General features: G+C 38.3%; 1 protein-coding gene across 4 annotated transcripts in view; it reads left to right on the plus strand.

The window, feature by feature from the left end:
• STRN3 (striatin 3) overlaps positions 1-18,266 on the plus strand; it is a gene marked incomplete at its 5' end in the record, with an annotated part of 117,458 nt that overhangs the window by 54,126 nt on the left and 45,066 nt on the right. For all 4 annotated transcript variants that reach the window (XM_006172142.3, XM_014589301.2, XM_014589302.2 and 1 more), the window contains 3 exon segments: positions 4,344-4,517; positions 8,871-9,000; positions 10,884-11,025. In XM_006172142.3, the coding sequence (XP_006172204.2) occupies positions 4,344-4,517; positions 8,871-9,000; positions 10,884-11,025 (446 nt within the window).

Below are 18,266 nucleotides of genomic sequence, written 5' to 3' on the forward strand. Positions count from 1 at the left end.
AAAAAAAAAAGAATTATTTTATTTAACTTTATTCATTTGTTTATTTTAATTTGACCATAGAGGGACAAAATGAGAGAGAGAGGGAAAGTTAGAAAGCAAGCCACCAGGTCCAGGACTCAAACTGTGGACAGCCATGTGGAAGTCCAGTGCCCTTAACCACCATGCCACCTGCTGGCCCAAGATGATTATATTTTTAAAAGATGACTGGGGAGGGACCAGCAGTTGGCATAATGACTGTGTTGCTAGACTCACATGTAGTCAACCGCAGTTCAGGTCCTGGACTCAGTGGCTTAAACTCACGCCGGGCATGCGTGTGTGCATGCTCAAGATCTCGAGAGGAGAATGGAGGAGAAGGAATTGTGACGTGGCCATCACCTTGGGGAGTGATTTCTCACTTTTTGTCTCTTTCTGTCTTTCTTGCGAGCGCATACGCCCTATAGCAAAAACCTCTCCAAAAAAAAAAAAAATGACTGGGGAGAGCTATAGAGAAGTCAGTTGCACAGTATTTCTCTCATAAATGCCTGGTCCCATTGTCTGAATTTATAGCATCCTTTCTCACCTTTCTCTTTAATTTTAAATTCACAGCCAAACTTCTTCTTTGACTATTGTTTTTTAATTGCTACAGAAGAGAGAGAGGTACAGAGAGCTCCTGTATCTTACAGTGGAGTACAATCGCCTTTCCTCCATTTCACTGTCCCATCAATACTTTGAGCTTACCCAGTGTTTTTTTAAGCTGCTGGGACCAGCATTAAGAACCAGAGTTTGCTATGTGGAATCCAGCTCCCTGTTCACAGGGCTTAACAGCGATGCCCTGGGGGCTACCCACCAAACGTGTTAAGGATAGCTTGTCTCTGTAGTCATCTTTCTTTTTTTTGTTGTTGTTTTTAATTTTGCCAGAGGAGGATAGGAGAGGGATAAAGCACTCCTTCCTCCCAGGGTGTTATAGTCATGCCTCAATCCCTTCTTCTTCATTTCTCCATCATGTTGGGATTTTGAGCACACCACAGACATACATTTGGTGTTTTAGTTTTGTTTTGTAGTGTTTCTTTTTTCTTTTTTCTTTTTTTTTTTTTTTTGAGAGGTTTTTGCTATAGGGTGTGTGCGCTCGTCAGAAAGACAGAGACAGAGAGACAGAAAGTGAGAAATCACCCCCCCCAGGGGGGAAGAACAGAAGTTAGCGTCATGGCTATGTCGCTGAACTTTCATGCAGTCGACCGCAGTTCGAGTCCCGGACCCGGCGGCTTAAACTCACGCCGAGCGCATGTTTGTGAGTGCCCAAGATCCTGAGAGGAGAATGGAGGAGAAGGTATTGCAGCATGGCCAACCCCCAGGAGGTGATTTCTCGCTTTCTGTCTCTCTGTCTTTATGGTGAGCCCACGTGCCCTATAGCAAAATCCTCTCCAAAAAAAAAAGAAAAGAAAATAAGAAATCACCTCCCAGGGAGGATGGCCATACCACAATCCCTTCTCCATTCTCCTCTCTGGATCTTAGGCACAAACGCACATGTGCCTGGCGTGAGTTTAAGCCACTGGGTCTTGGACTTGAACCACGGTCTACTACATGGGAGTCCAGTGACATAGCCAACTGCTGGTCCCACTTGGTGTGTTTTTCAAGCTGGTAGGCTGTGATTTGAACTGTGTAGTAGGCCTTGTGGGGATCTGGCTTTCTTAACCACTAGGCCATGGGGCTTGCCTTCTGTAGTCTTCCTTGTTCTTTTCTCAGCTGGCTGGTCTATTTTATTTTGATGTTCCTCTGAATCCACTATCACAAACATGTTTGAGAGCTTTTTTTGTTCATATTTGATCTCTTGTAAATGTTTGATATTAACTATTAATTCCTTTTTTATTTTTTTTCTTTTGGTTTTTGCCATAAGGCACGTACCTTCACTGGAAAGAGAGAGAGTGAGAGGGAAAGTGAGAAATCACTCCCCAGGAGGGATGGCTACACCACATCCCCTTCTCTTCCATTTTCCTCTCAAGATTTTTGGGTACACACACACACACACACACACACACACACACACACACACAGTGTGATTTTCAAGGCTCTAGGTCCGGCACTCCAACTGTGGTCGGCCATGTGGGAGTCTAGAAGCTTAACCATCTTTCCACCTGCTGGCTTCCTGACTTTGATATTTTTATTATTTTTGTTTCCATGATGTTACTCTGTGCTATCATTTTTCCACTTAGTTTCTGAGGTATTTTCATTTTCTTGAATTTGTCTCTCTCTTTTTTTGGAGAGATTTTTGTTACAGACTGTGTGTGGTCACCAGAAAGATAGATACAAAGACAGAAAGTAAGAAATCACCACCCAGGGGGGATGGCCACACTGTAATCCCTTCTCCTCCATTCTCCTCTCAGAATCTTGGGCATCCACGCACACACGCCCAGCGTGAGTTTAAGCCACTGGATCCAGGACTCAAGCCACAGTCGACTACGTGGGAGTCCAGTGACATAGCCATTATGCCAACTGCTGGTCCCAGTTTTCTTGAATTTCTCTTATTCCTCTGTCTTTCTAGGTGTTTTTTTGTTTGTTTGTTTGTTTGTTTGTTTGTTTTTTGGGAGAGATTTTCACTGTAGGGCGCGTGCGCTCGCCAGACAGACAGAGAGAGACATAGAGACAGAAAGCGAGAAATCACCCCCCAGGGGGGATGGTCACGCCGCAATCCCTTCTCCTCCATTCTCCTCTCGGGATCTTGGGCACGCACGCACACGCGCCCGGCGTGAGTTTTAAGCCACCGGGTTCTTTCTAGGTGTTTTTGTCCCTAGACTTTCTCTTCTTTCTTATGTTTGTTCTCTGGGTATCTTTATTTAATTCCACAGTTTTAAATTCTGTGATTATAATGACCCAAACCTATATACTCAAGTTTATTCTCTTCTGAGGTTTTTATCTGTTTTATTGATGTGTTTAATCATTTCATTGTTTTATTATTTTTTTTCATAAATACTGTATAGTCATCTGACAGGCAGTCTATAACCTTGATTCTTATTATTTTCCATTTTATTGAATAGAACCATAATCTAGCCATCCAACCCAAAAATTATCTAAAATTCTTAATCTTTTATTTTACTAACACATTTATTTGTGTATGAAGTCACAAAAATGATGTCTTCTAGCTTGCTAATTTTTCTTGTGTTTATTATCCTCTTTTTTTTATTTTTTAAGTTGTGTTTTTTTTTTTTTCTGCCATAGAGCACATGCAGAGAGACTGAGAGAGTCTTTGAGAGGGAAAATGAGAAGTCATCCCCTAGGAGGAATGGCCACACCATAATCCCTTCTCCTCCATTCTCCTGGGATTTGAGAATGCATGCACATATGCCCAGTGCGATTTTCAAGTTGCCGGGACTGGGACTTGAACAGTAGTCAGCCATATGGAAGTTCAGTGACATCACCACCAAACCACTCACTGGTCCCTCTCATCTTCATTTTTACTTCCTGCTGTGTTAGTGCCCTAATGAGTCTCTGTGTCTTTAGTTTTCACTGAAAACTTTTATTTTTCTGCCAGCAGCATATAATGCTGCTTTTCAGCATCCTTTATTTTCCTGTTAAATACTTCAGTTTTGTCACAAAAGCCTTTTATAATTCATTATCTATATATTATGATATGGCCTCTTTCTTTTTTCCAGCCTCAGTCTGGATTATAGGTGAAGTACCCTGGTTAGATACAGATAAAGTTTGAGAAACAAAGAACTGAAGGAATACTATGAGAAATTAGTACTTAGGAGGAAAATTAGCCTGTCCATCAATCTCTGGCTAAGAACCTCAGGTTTAAGTTTAGTATGTCACTGTCCCAATATATACATATACATACACACATACAAATGGGACCTTCAAAAAGTTCGTGAAAAATGCCTGTTAGAAAAAACCTGTATGGATTTTAATTTTTTTTTTTTGCCAAAATGAACTTATACTTTAATTGATGTTTTACAAACTCTTTGAAGTACCCCCACACACACACACGAACACAAACACACAAACACACACACACACATATCTATATATATATATATATAGATATATATATAAATATATACATACAATCATATATATATATATACAATCATATATATATATATATGATTGTAAAATCAACCCCTAAAAGCTTTTTAAGACATTGAGGCTTTTGGGTTTTGAGATAAGTAACCATTAATCATTGTAAGCCATTCTTTGTTTTCTAATTTTGGTATTGTTTTCTTAGAACTCAAACTACTTAGCAGAGAGGAAAGATGCCATGAGTGTGTTTTGTAGGATTATGAGTTTTCCTAAAAATCCCTTGATATAGTTTTCAGTTTGGGAAGTGTTAACAGTATGTGGCATTTAATATTTAAAATTTTCTTCTATAGGTATCTTCAGGAAGTAGGTTACACGGATACAATATTAGATGTACGGTCTCAGCGGGTAAGGTCATTACTTGGACTATCTAATTCAGAACCAAATGGATCAGTAGAAACAAAGAATTTGGAACAGATCCTCAATGGAGGTGAATCTCCTAAGCAAAAGGGACAAGAAATCAAAAGGTATGATTCGTACTTATAGTTAGTTAACATTGTTTTTCCCCCCATTTGCCAGATGGTGTGTACACTTACCAGAGGGAGGCAGAAATCACCCTCCAATTGGGCGTGGTCATACCGTATCTCATCTCCATTGCGTTGAGATTTTATGGATATGTGTGAGTGCATACACCTACATCTAACATATTTTTTTTTTGAGAGATTTTTGCTATAGGGCGTGTGCGCTCACCAGACAGACAGAGAGAGACATAGAGACAGAAAGTGAGAAATCACCCCCCAGGGGGGATGGTAACGCTGCAATCCCTTCTCCTCCATTCTCCTCTCTGGATCTTGGGCACGCACGCACACGCGCCCAGTGTGAGTTTTAAGCCACCGGGTCCGGGACACGAACCTCGGTCGACTACATGGAAGTACAGTGACATAGCTATTATGCTAACTGCTGGTTCCCCGTCTAACATATTTTTCAACTGTGGGATTTGAACAGCTGTCAGTCATGTTGTATTGGGACCCCTTAACCACTAGTCTATAGGGCTGGCCTGGTTAGCATGATTTCTTTTTCTCGTTTGTTTTTTTTTGGAGAGGTTTTTTCGCTATAGAGCGCCTGCGCTAGCCAGACAGACAGAGACAGACAGAGAGACAGAAAGTGAGAAATCATCCCCCAGGGGGGATGGCCACACCGCAATCCCTTCTCCTCCATTCTCCTCTCGGGATCTTGGGCACGCATGCACACACGCCTGGCATGAGTTTTAAGCCACCGGGTCCGAGACGTGAACCGCGGTTGACTACGTGGGAGTCCAGCGACATAGCCATTACGCTAACAGCTGGTTCCCTGTTTTGTTTTGTTTTTGAGAGGTTTTTGCTATAGGGCTCATGCACTTGCTAGAAAGAGAGCGACAGAGAGACAGAAAGCAAGAAATTACCCCCAGGGGTGATGATCACACTGCAATCCCTTCTCCTCCATTCTCCCCTCAGGATCTTGGGCACATCCGCACACATGTCCTGCGTGAGTTTAAGCCACCAGGTTTGGGACTCGAACTGTGGTCGACTACATGGGAGTCCAGTGACATAGCCATTACACCAACTGCTGGTCCCAACTAGCAACAACTTTTAAAGCAAGTAGTTCTGGTTTAAAGAGCTTCATCCCTCAAATGGTACTGTGGATAAATACTCTGTTTAGGTGCTTTAAAATTTATCTGTATTAAGTTTGGATGGCAGAATAGCTGTAGTTATGAAGTCGATTCAGAATTAAAGTTCAAATTTGAGGCTGATTTCATGTTTCATAGCTTCTTTTTTATAAATATCTTTTTTTTTAATTTAACTTTATTTATTTAAATTTGACTAGAGAGGGACAGAGTAAGAGAGAGAGAGAGAGAGAGAGAGAAAGGGAAAGTGAGAAAGAAAGCCACCAGGTACAGGTACAGGACTTGAACTACAGTGGGCCATGTGGGAGTCCAGTGCCCTTCACCACACCACCTGCCCCCCCTTTTCATAAATGTCTTCTTCTTTTTTTAATTTAACTTTAGTTTTTGACCAGAGAGGGACAGAATGAGAGAAAAAGAGAGAAAGGGAAAGTGAGAAAGCAAGTCATAGCTATTTTTAACAACCTTATTTAAAATTTTTTGCCAGAATATTTATAATTGTAATGCTTCTCTTATGACTACAATGAGCAGTGGTTGTTTAAGCAGCAGTCTTAATGAAAGAAATAGGCTTTAGATTGTGTTTGGGCTCAGAATGTTTGCTATCAAATATACCTTTGAGAAAAAATTATAAAATTTATCAGTTTCAAGAATATGATTTCTGGTGCTTTTAGAATATTCACAAGATGGGCCAAACAGTAGGGTGGTGGTTAAGGTGACTGGATCCCATTCAACTGACTGCATGGTTTGAGTCTCGGACCTGGTGGCTTAAAAATATGAACAATGGGTGTATTGTAGTGGTGTAATGTTTAAGGCACTGGACTCCTACATGACCAACTGCAGTTAAAGTCCCAGACCTGATGGTTTGAAAATCATGTCAGGTATGTGTATGTGCATGTATCCAAAATCTGAGAAAGAAAATGGAGAAGAAAGGATATTGTGGTGTAGCCATCCCCCCGGGGGGTTAATTTCTCACACTCTCTCTCTGACAGATACATATGCCTTAGAACAAAAAATCTTCAAAGAGTAAAAAGACCAGAAAAAAATGCCAAGCATGTTCATGTGTGCCCAAATTCCCAAGAGGAGAATGGAGGAGAACAGATTGCCATGTGTCCATCCCCCGAGGGGGGATGTTAACATTAAAATGCTATTTAAAAATAGTCTGAATTTTTTTATGTGTTTGTTTTTAAGATTTTTGCTATAGGAATGTGCACTCATTGGAGAGAGAAAGTGAGAGGGAAAGTAAGAAATCACTCCCCAAGGGGAATGACAACACCCTAATCCCCTGTCCTCTTGGCATCCTGGGCACACATGCCCAGCCTGATTTTCAAGCTACTAGGTTCAGGACTCGAACCACAGTCTCCATGGGAGTGTCTAGCACCTTAATAACCACACCACCTGCTGTTTCCTGTTTTATGTTCTTAATTTGGACTAGTAGAGGAAACCAATCAGAGAAAGAAAAGAAAAACTTGAGTTTCATATTATTTTTCTGTTACCATCCACTATTAATGTTAGTAAAGATATTTGAGATCATCTAGTTTAATCCCCATAGATTACAGATAAGGAAATAGTGGTCAAAAGATTTAAGTGGACCAAATTCAAGTAGCTTGTTAGTGGCAGAGCAAAGACTTCACTGTAAGAGTCTTTTGTTAAGATGGATTTTCTGCTGTTTGGTTCCAACTTTATTGTTAGCACATTTTTATACATAGAAGAACTAAAATCAGTATTTTTTAAATGAATGATTTATTTAATTCCATTTGCTATTCTTTAATTTGACCTGAGAAAGGTAGAGAGGGAGGGAAAGGGAGAAAGCAAGTTACCAGGTCTGGGGCCACCATGCCACCTGCCAGCCCCTAAAATTAGTTATAAAAATCATTCCATAGGGAACCAGTAGTTAGTGTAATGGCTATGTCGCTGGACTCCCACGTAGTCGACAGCGGTTCGTGTCCCGGACCCGGTGGCTTAAAACTCACGCCGGGCACGTGTGCGTGCGTGTCCAAGATCCCGAGAGGAGAATGGAGGAGAAGGGATTGCGGCGTGACCATCCCCCCGGGGGGTGATTTCTCACTTTCTGTCTCTATGTCTCTCTCTGTCTGTCTGGCGAGCGCACGTGCCCTATAGCGAAAATCTCTCAAAAAAAATAGACCAAAAAAAAAAATCATTTCATAAGTGTTGGGTTGTCAGAAAAGTCATGGTGTACGTTTTCTGTGTTTTTCTTATTTAGTTATTTATTTTAATTTGACCAGTTAGGGACAGAGTGAGAACGAGAGAGGGAAAAAGAGAAAGCAAGCTGCCAGGTCCAGGACTAACTGCAGTCAGCCATGAGGAAGTCCAGCACTTTTAACCACCATGCCACCTGCCAGCCCTGTTTTACTATGCAAAAATGCATCATGACTTTTCTAACAGTCCGATAGATAAAATAGATGATCACTATTATCTATTAAATGAATGATTCTGAAAGTGATTCTTGTATTTCTTTAATAGATTAAGACCCTTTTTTCTAGGTAAGAAAATCTATGAGATGGACTAGTATGTTTTGTATTTCACTGTAACTTTAAATCCGGGTATCCTGATCAATTTAATTTTGATTATTTAGTGTTTTTATCCTCAAGCATTTGCGTCTGTAAGAGGTTATGATAAATGCTGTAAATTGCAAGGTTTGAGAAATAGTAGCATCTTTTAATGTCTTAAAACTATAGGGTTTGGGATCAGCAGATGGCATAATGGCTACGTCACTGGACTCCTATGTAGTGAACTGCGGTTTGAGTCCCAGACCTGGTGGCTTAAACTCATGCTGGGCACGTGTGTGCGTGCCCAAGATCCTGAGAGGAGAATGGAGGAGAAAGAATTGAGGTGTGGCCATCCCCCTGGGGGAATGATTTCTCCCTTTCTGTATCTCTGTCTCTGTCTTTTGGTGAGCACACGTACCCTATAGCAAAAAAGCTCTCCAAAAAACAAACAAATAAACATAACTATAGGGTTTTATTTTGTTGCCATAACTGCCTAAAATATTTTATACAATGAACTTTGGAAAATAAAAGTTTAAGAATAATCACTTTATTTTAATAATAGAAGATAATCTTTCAGATATTATTTTCTTGGGTAAATACTTAATTAGAATCTCTGTAGCTACCTTTAAGTATTGTTTTCAAAAAGAGGAACCAGGAAGAAATATTAGAATCAACTAAAGAATAGTTAGATTCACCTTTTTCTCTTCTTGCAGGCCCTCTGGGGATGTTCTTGAGACATTCAATTTCTTAGAAAATGCTGATGATAGTGATGAAGAAGAAGAAAATGACATGATTGAAGGCATCCCAGAAGGAAAAGACAAGCATAGGATGAATAAACACAAAGTAGGAACTCAGTTATATATTCTGTGTGTATGTGTGAGTGTGTGTGTGTGGTGGTATTTTGTTTTTTCTGTTTTGTTTTCTACTGGATCTCTCTGTGTTGCAGTCTTCCTCTTCAACCTTCTGAGTAGCTGGTACTACAGGCTCATGCCATCAGACCTGGCATTTTAGGATGGGTTGGGAATCAAACTCAGGGTTCCCATGTGGCCTCAACTTGCTCTGTAGTAGCTTCCAGCACATGCTAGTGTGGCTGGGCCTAGATTCTCTATGCTTATTAGCTATATGCTAATGTATTTGGGATAAGAATTTTTGAGATTTCTTCAGTTACATTTGGGGTGATTGATCATTTTTACTTATCATCACCCTTAAAAGTTTTATATCGTTAAGTCTTACTGAATTATGCACATGAAGTGGGGATTATTATTTGCTATATTAGGACTAGTCCAGTGGTTTTGAAACTTTTTAAAAGTGACTGACATCATTTTAACCTAAGTGGTGTGGTGATTAAGACAGCTAGATCCCACATGGCCAACTGTACTATTTTAGTTCTGGACCCTGTGGCTTGGAAAACACACTGGGTGGGCATCTGTACATGCATTACTACATTTTGAGAGGAAAATAGAGGAGAAAGGAATGTGGTGGTCATCATACTTGGGGAATGCTTTCTCACTTTCTCTTTTTCTGGCATGTGCATGTGCCCTAGCCAATTAAAAAAAAAAAAAATAGGGACATAATTTCTACTCTTGCCACAATCGAGAATCACTGCTGAAGTCTTCACATACAGTACACATAAATGAACTGAATTGCCAGTGGAGATACTCCCACCCCTGGTGAGGGAATAACTATGGATTGTAATTATATGTCAGCATTCCCATTCTTTGGTAAATATTAATGAAAATGTACTTTTGCTCATAACCTAAGAAATAGGTTTTATCTATTTTAGTGGTGATTGGGATTGACTGTGAAGCAAAAGTAGATCATACAGTTGCAGATTACACAAGCAGTGTTTAGTAGTTACGGGGAACAGTGGATAGCTTAGTTATGGTATCTTCAGAATTTATATTGCTATGAGAAAAATAATTTTCCTCAAAGACTTCCCATCTATAAAAAGCAGTTTTTAGTCTTTCTTCCATATTGCATATGTGTGACATATACTACTGGGTGAAAAGAAATTTTGATGCTTTCCCATTTTTTATTCTGAAAGGTAAAACACAATTTATACAGCAATGAACTTAACATTAACTATATGCCATATTCCTATGAGTAATGAGCTAAGTATATAGTTCTCAGTGTGTGAGATCATTCAAGACAATGAGTCAGAATGTAATAGAGAAGAGTTACTTAACAAGTGGGAAACTGAATCTACTGTAAGTAAAGAGGTTAGCTGTTCTTGATGATTAACACTTTAACCATTTATCAGTACCACATTATTTTGATGACATTTTTTTCTTTTTAAAGGTTTTTAGCATAAGACGCATATGCTTGCCGTAGAGAGAGGAAAAGTGAAAAATACCCTCTTGGGGTATGGCCACATTGCAGTCTCTTTTCCATTCTTCTTTTCGAGATTTTGGGCACACATGCCTGGTGTGATTTTCAAGCCACTGGACCTGAGTCTTTAACTGCAGTGGGCCCGTGGGAGTCTAACTCCGTAACTGTGATACTACGTGTGGGCCCCACCTTGATCATGTTTTACAAGTGATCCCAAGATGGCACTGTTTCACCATTTGTCTAGAGTTTAATTGGGGAATTATTAATTATATATAAAACCTAAAGTTTTGAATTTAAGATTTTAAAATAATTATATAAATGCAGTTATGTGAAAATATTAAAGAACCCACTTTAAAATTTAGGATAAAAGTAATTTATGGTTTATACTCTATTTGTAGATAGGTAATGAAGGTTTAGCTGCTGACCTAACTGACGATCCTGATACTGAGGAGGCACTGAAAGAATTTGATTTTTTAGTGACTGCTGAAGATGGAGAAGGAGCTGGAGAGGCACGGAGTTCAGGAGATGGCACAGAATGGGGTAAGGTGATAATGGAACATAGGGGTGGGAGGAAATCTAGCCCTTAAAGAGGTATTATCAAATATTATGTGTGGAATGTGTGTATCTGAATGTATGGTGGCAGCTAAACCTAGAGCAAAGACGTGGTATTGAGTAGTTTCAGGGTATTTTACATGGATTTATTTAGATTTGGAGACTGAATTATTTAGCATACAGCTTTTGATGGATTTTGATTTTTGATATTTGTATTGATTTAAAGTTGAAATACTTAGTCAATTCAGAACTACTATTATTTTACCCATAGCAGGTTATTTTAACAAGCATGTATTTAGTTTTAAATGTTCCCATTCCAGGAAGATTTGATTCTCAGCATGTGCCCATATCGTATTATTGGCTTATTCTAGGATGCAGTAAAGCTGCTAATCCTGAATTATAGCTCTATAGGGAGTAAGATTTAATGAAGATACTATATTTTTTGCATATATTATTTAGTATGCAAATGTTAGGGCCCAGACTTTGTAAGCGATACATAGTGCTAGTAATAATAACCATAACTAAAAGGGGGGAAAAAAACAGTTCTAGCTGTACAGGGTTTAAAACCCCATAAGAAAGCAACATAAAAGTACAAAAACTGTTGTAATATGTGAGGTCCAGTGTGTTTTTCCTATTAAGTATGTTCATTTAGCTATCATTTAATAATGGCATATTATCTGGTAGGTAGAACTTGAAGTGTATTTACAGAGCTTTATTAGAGAAAGTTCTTTAGAACATAAAAGTTTAGCTAAATTACTAACAAGAGGAATTATCACTAGATTTTATAGAAACAACTTTGGTGATAAAGAACCACACTTGCATTTTTTAAAATAACTGATTGGACTGCCCTTGTGGCCTACTGGTTAATGGAACCAGATCCCACATGACCGACTGCTGTCTTAGTCTGACCCAGCAACTTGGAAAATACTCCGGGTATTTGTATGGATGTATGTGCCTAAAATCTCAAGAGAATGGAGAAGGGATTGCAACATGACCATTTTCTGTTGAGGGGTGTTTTTTCCTGTGTCACTCTCCATTTTTGTCTCTGCTTCTCTGACAAGCACACACTTCCTCTAACAATTAAAAAAATGCCCCATTTATATATTGTCATTTATGTATTAAAATGGAATATTACTAATAGCAGGAGAGAAAACCTAATAGAAAATGTATTTATGGGCTGTCTTTTGTGTGTGTATGTGTATGTGTGTGTGTGAGATTTTTGCTATTAGGCTTGTGTATTTGCCAGAGAGACAGAAAACAAGAAAATACCCCCCCCAGGGGATGGCCACACCACAATCCCTTCTCCTTTCTCCTCTCAGGATTTTGGATAGTCACATACACGTACCCAGCATGAGTTACAAGCCGCCAGGTACAGGACTCAAACCACGGTTGTCCACATGGGAGTCCAGCGCCTTAATTGCTGTGGCATCTGCTGTCCCCTATTGGCTGGCCTTTTTTTTTGGGGGGGGGGGGGGGTTTTTGTTTTAGGGATGTGGGATTTTTTGGGGGGGAGAGATTTTTTGCTATAGGGCATGTGCGGTCCCCCAGAAAGAGAGAGACAGAGATACAGAAAGCAAGAAATTATCCCCCAGGGAGGATGGCCACACCGCAATCCCTTCTCCTACATTATCCTCTCGGGATCTTGGGCACATATGCACTCGCGCCTAGCGTGAGTTTAAGCCACTGGGTCCAGGACATGAACTGCGGTTGACTACATGGGAGTCCAGTGACATAGCCATTACGTTAACTGCTGGTCTCCCTGTTGACTGTCTTAATACAAAAATGAATCTCAAATCTCTTGAAAGACTTCAATTTTTAAAAAATAATTATTTATTTTATTTTATTATTTGTCTTATTTGACCAGAGAGAGAGAGAAAGGGAAAGCAAGAAAGGAAGCTGCCAGGTTTGGAACACCAACCACAGTTAGCCATGTGGGAGCCCAGCCACCACACTACCTGCCTTCCTCTGAATTTCTTTTACTAGTGTTTTCATTGTTGACAATTATCAAGGGTTGTTTTCAGGTTTTCACTTCTCTCTATCCTAAACAAAAACAGAAGGAACAGTAATTCAGAACATGATGAAACTGCGCAATTATTTTCTAGACTTTACATTTTTGTGTAAGTATCTAAGTTTTCTTTTAGCTTCTCTTTGCAGTCCAATCAGTGTTGAAATTACTTTATCTTTTCCCAGTACTTCTAAAGTACTTTTCATTTTTTTCCTGATTATTGGGTCGTCAGAAAAGTCTTACTGCATTTTGCATAGACAAACAGAAAAATACGTCATTACTTTTCCGACAACCCGGTGTTTTGTAAATTATATAAATATATATAAATCAAATAAATATATAACACAAGCATGGTTTAGAAGATTTAGAACCCACAAATACAAGTGAAGGAAAACAAAAAAGTCATCTATTATAAAGAGAGGACCATAGTATGTGTATATATATGTATATACACACACATAAGTGCCTTTTTTAACCTTTTAATTACTAAAGTATTTTGCTGTATGCTAGCAGTAACCCACACTTTTCACTTTTATGTAGTGCTTCTGCACTATCATTTTTCATAGCTGCTTATATTTCTGTCAGTATGTGTCATGAATTTATTTAACCAAGGCTTACGCTTGTATACATTTAGCTTATTTTCATTTTAAAAAAATGATCAGGGGCCAACAGGTGTCGTGGTGGTTAAGGCATTGGACTCCCATATGGCTGACCATGGTTCGAGCCTGGACCCGGCGGCTTGAAAATCAAGCTGGGCACATGTGCAGGCATGCCTAAAATCCTAGGAGGAAGATTGGAGGATAAGGGATTTCATCATGGCCATCCATGCTGAGGAGTGATTTCTAACTTTCTCTCTCACTGTTTCTCTCCTTTCTGGTAAGCACCTATGTCCTATGGCAAAACCCTTAAAAAAATAAATAAAATACATTTTTAAAAATGACCAAAAATAGGGACCTGCAGGATGGCATAATGGTTACATTGCTGGGCTCCCATGTGACTGACCACAGTTCAAGTCCCAGACCTGGTGGCTTAAAACTCATGCCGGGCACGTGTGCGTGTGTGCCCAAGATCCCGAGAGGAGAATGGAGAAGGGATTGTGGCATGGCCATCCCTCTGGAAGGTGATTTCTCACTTCGATCTCTCTGTCTCTCTGGTGAGCACACATGCCCTATTGCAAAAAATCTCTCCCCCCGAAAAGATACAAAATAACCTGTGGAAGATCTGTCTAGCTAAATCTTGGCACACATCCATTTCTTTAGATATTACATAAAAGGATAAACAAAATTTTCAGAAACTTTTTATGAAATGATATTTTATTAAAAGTACCATGGGCCTTCTGTCCTAAGACTTTTGACTGGACAACAAAATTTCAAGAGAAGATTTACTTATTAAATGGTGATTGCCAATACTTTATTTATTTTCTACTATCAATATTTGGGAGTTACCCGTATGTCCTTGTGTAAAACTGAAAGTAACCAACAAAGTCTTATTTCCATACAGTATGAAAGTAGTGTCTTTAAAGAATTTTGAAGTTTTTGGGGAAATGACAATCACCCTTTTTTTTTTTTAAAGAATTTTTATTTAGGGACCAGCAGTTAGCATAGTGGCTATGTCGCTGGACTCCCACATAGTCGACCACGGTTCGAGTCCTGGACCCGGTGGCTTAAACTCACGCCGGGCACGTGTGCCTGCGTGCCCAAGATCCCGAGAGGAGAATGGAGGAGAAGGGATTGCGGCGTGACCATCCCCCCTGGGGGGTGATTTCTCGCCCTCTGTCTCTCTGTCTCTCTCTGTCTGACTGGTGAGCACATGCGCCCTATAGTAAAAAAAAAAAAAAAAAACTCAAAAAAAAAAAAACCTCTCCAAAAAAAGAAAAAAAAAAAGAATTTTTATTTAACTTTTTGTTTATTTATATATTTATTTATTTTAATTTGACCAGAAAAGGACAGAGAGACAGAGAGAAAGTGAGAAAGCAAGCCACCAGGTCCGGGACTTGAACTGTGGTTGGCCATGGGGAAATCCATCACCCTTAATCACCATGCTACTTGCCAGCCCTGACAATCACCCTTTCTTTTTTTAATTTATCATCATTATTATTATTATTATCCAGTTTGATCAGACAGACAGGTGTCTGTTGGGGGTGGGGTAAGAAAGCAAGCCGCCAGGTTTAGGACTTGAACTGTGGTCGGCTATGTGGCAGTCCAGTGCAACGTCTATGCCACCTGCCTGCCTCTGCAATCACCTTTTTAATATGTTTATTTTTTTCTTACTCTCTGTGGGAACATATGTTCATCAGAAAAAGAGATACAGTGGAAGAAAAAAAAGAAACAGAGCCAGCAAGCCCACCCCAATGGGACATGGTCATGTTGCAATTCATTTCTCCTAACAGGATTTTGGGCAGGCACATATGTGTACCTTGCATTTTTTTTAAGAGCCAAGAGCCAAGAATTAAACTCAGGCCAGTTATGTGGGATCCAGCTTTCTATGCACAGTGCTTAACCACTTTGCTATAGGGCACATGTGTTTACTGGAGAAACAGAGACAGAGACAGAGAAACAGAAAATGAGAGGTCACCACCCAGAGACGATGGCCACACCGCAGTCCCTTCTCCTCTGTTTTTCTCTCATGATTTTGGGCATGGAGACATACATGTCCAACATGAGTTTCAAGCTGTCAGGTATAGGACTCAAACCACGGTAGACCATGTGGGAGTCCAGCACCTTAAATGCTACACCCCCTACTGGCCCCCAGAAGGAACTTTTCAGGTACAAAATGGTTCAAGTAGTTTTTGAGGGAATGGAAACTATCAGAGGGTCTATGCAATATTCTTAAAATTCATCATTTCTATTTAACAAGGTTTCTTAATTTTTTCTTAACCAAAGAGGATGGATATATAAACCCTCTTCTATAGTTAGTTATTTATCAAAATCTTGAATATATCTACAAATGGGAAGGTTATAGTTTTCACATTTAAATTATTGGATAAAGAATATAAGTTTTTAAAAATTTTGTCATAATGAAATGTGTCCCATACTTACCTACATTAAATAGTCTGTTATTCTTTTTTAATTTTTAAATTAGCCCCAAAACACATTTTATATACTAGCAGTCTGCTCTGTTATCTTTGATTTTGAATCATTTTATGAAGTTATAAAATTTTTAAAATCTTGCCATCTGCATGAGGTAGTTTGAGTTTAATATTAGTAATTTTTAGTTCTCCTTAGCAAAAATATTGGTTTGCATTTCTAATTTTGCTTTTTCTCTCATAGAGACTAGGTGTTTTAAGAAAATTCACTTATTTTTTCCTACCCTTTGAAACTGTGATCTGTGGAAATGTATAGGACTATAAAATACAATTGGTATTTCAATGTTTGTATTTAAATATGATGAATGCATTATTGAATATTTGCATAAAATATTCGAAATTCATGCTATTGTTGGTAGATCCATATAATTCCTTTATCTTGGTAATCAAAATTACCATAATAAAATTTTGTGTTCTATGGCTTTGAGTGTTAGGAATCAACTTTTTTGTGTGTATTTGTGTTTTCTTTTAGACAAAAACGTTCCCTTAATTGATTCAACCTCATTTCTTGGTATTTTTCCCCCTAGAATTTTTATAAACAGGATTAATATATAGAAGATTATGCTGCCTCTTCCTTTTTGCTCTTAAGTATTTCTTATAAGCAATATCAAATCAGCTGTACCAGGCAAGTTTTAGGATGTTTGTGCACATCTGTATTCACCAACCTGTTCTTTGCACTGCCTGAGTTTACCTTTATCTTCTAGATTTGAGGTTATCTTGCAAGTGATATTTGTTTTTTTCTTAAGCTTATTCTTTTTTCTTTTTTTCCGCCTTCTCACTCCACTCTCTTTTGCTACTTTGGAGCTTTTCACAGACTTACTCTCTCTACAACGATTTTGTTGAAAACTGGCTATCTTAAAATTTTTCAGTATTATCTAATTTCTGCGTAAAGTTTATACCAATTAAGATTTTTAATTTTTTTTAAATCTCTGCAGCTTATAAAGCATTTCCTTAAAATATGTCAATTTGTCTTGCATCAGGGAGTTGAAAATAAATAATTGTTAGCTTCATTAAGATGAATGTGAATGATTAATTCCTTAGATTACATTTTTTTCCTAGCACATTCAATAAGTTGACAGAAGGATTCTTGATTGTAACATAGTTATCAGGAAACTTCCTGAATAGAATACAAAAGATGTGAATTTTCTGTTTTAGTCAATGTTACAACTATATTACAGTGTTACAGTTTCCAGCTTTGACACATAATCTTGCTTGTAAATTTATATCTCAGGTAGCCTAGTTTCAAGTAATTCAAGTTAGCAAACTACCTCTGGATTTTGCTTTTTACCTTCTGACCGCCTATGAGGAAAAGTGATGATGATTGTAGTAGGAAAAATAAAGACACAGTAAATCTTTGAATTTCTGTGTGCAATTCATAAACAAGATTTTGATGTTTACTGTATATAGCAGTCTATAAAGGGGGAAAAAAGCCTTTTTTTTTTTTTGAATGTCCACTTTCTAGATTAAGTCAGTGAATCCTAGAGAAATACACTTGTGAGCTAGAATATACTGTTATGAAAAGTGTAATAAATATGTTTGCCCTAAAAATCTCACTATTCAGTCTTATTGACTATCTTGGCTTATGTATTTTGGTTTAATTTCTATTTAATAGCATAGATATGTAAACTCCTGGTTGTTACTCTGTAACAGTGATAAACTTCTTAATAACATGGCTATTTTAAAACTAAACAAGGGAAAGAAAAATCTGCATACTTAAAAGACTTAGCTATTTTCAGATAGTTTCTTTTTAATGCTATTTTTCCTTTAGTTTATGATTAATTTTTTACTAGGCACATATAATTACTTAAATATGGATTTATTATTTACTTAAAATAGCTGAAATGTCATCTTTAGCAGATATACAGCACTGTATATACATACATGGTAAATTTCAGTCTTTAGGCTTATAAATTTCACTTCTCCAAGCCTATCATTGCTTTTTTCTCACCCTAAAAAGAAAAATAAAAACTCTAGAAAACTTCTTCAGAATTTGAGGGCTTCCCCTGCTCCCCCCCATCTTTGTTGTAGACCAGTAGAAGAAGGTAATGAAATGTTGAACTATTTGGGAGTGGTTGGGGCAGAGGTGGATTTCTTTGAATGCTTTTATGGATTATTTGAGACATTGTGTTTTGGAACTAT

Source organism: Tupaia chinensis, unplaced genomic scaffold, assembly GCF_000334495.1.
Source record: "Tupaia chinensis unplaced genomic scaffold, TupChi_1.0 Scaffold000350_1, whole genome shotgun sequence".
NCBI lineage: Eukaryota > Metazoa > Chordata > Mammalia > Scandentia > Tupaiidae > Tupaia > Tupaia belangeri.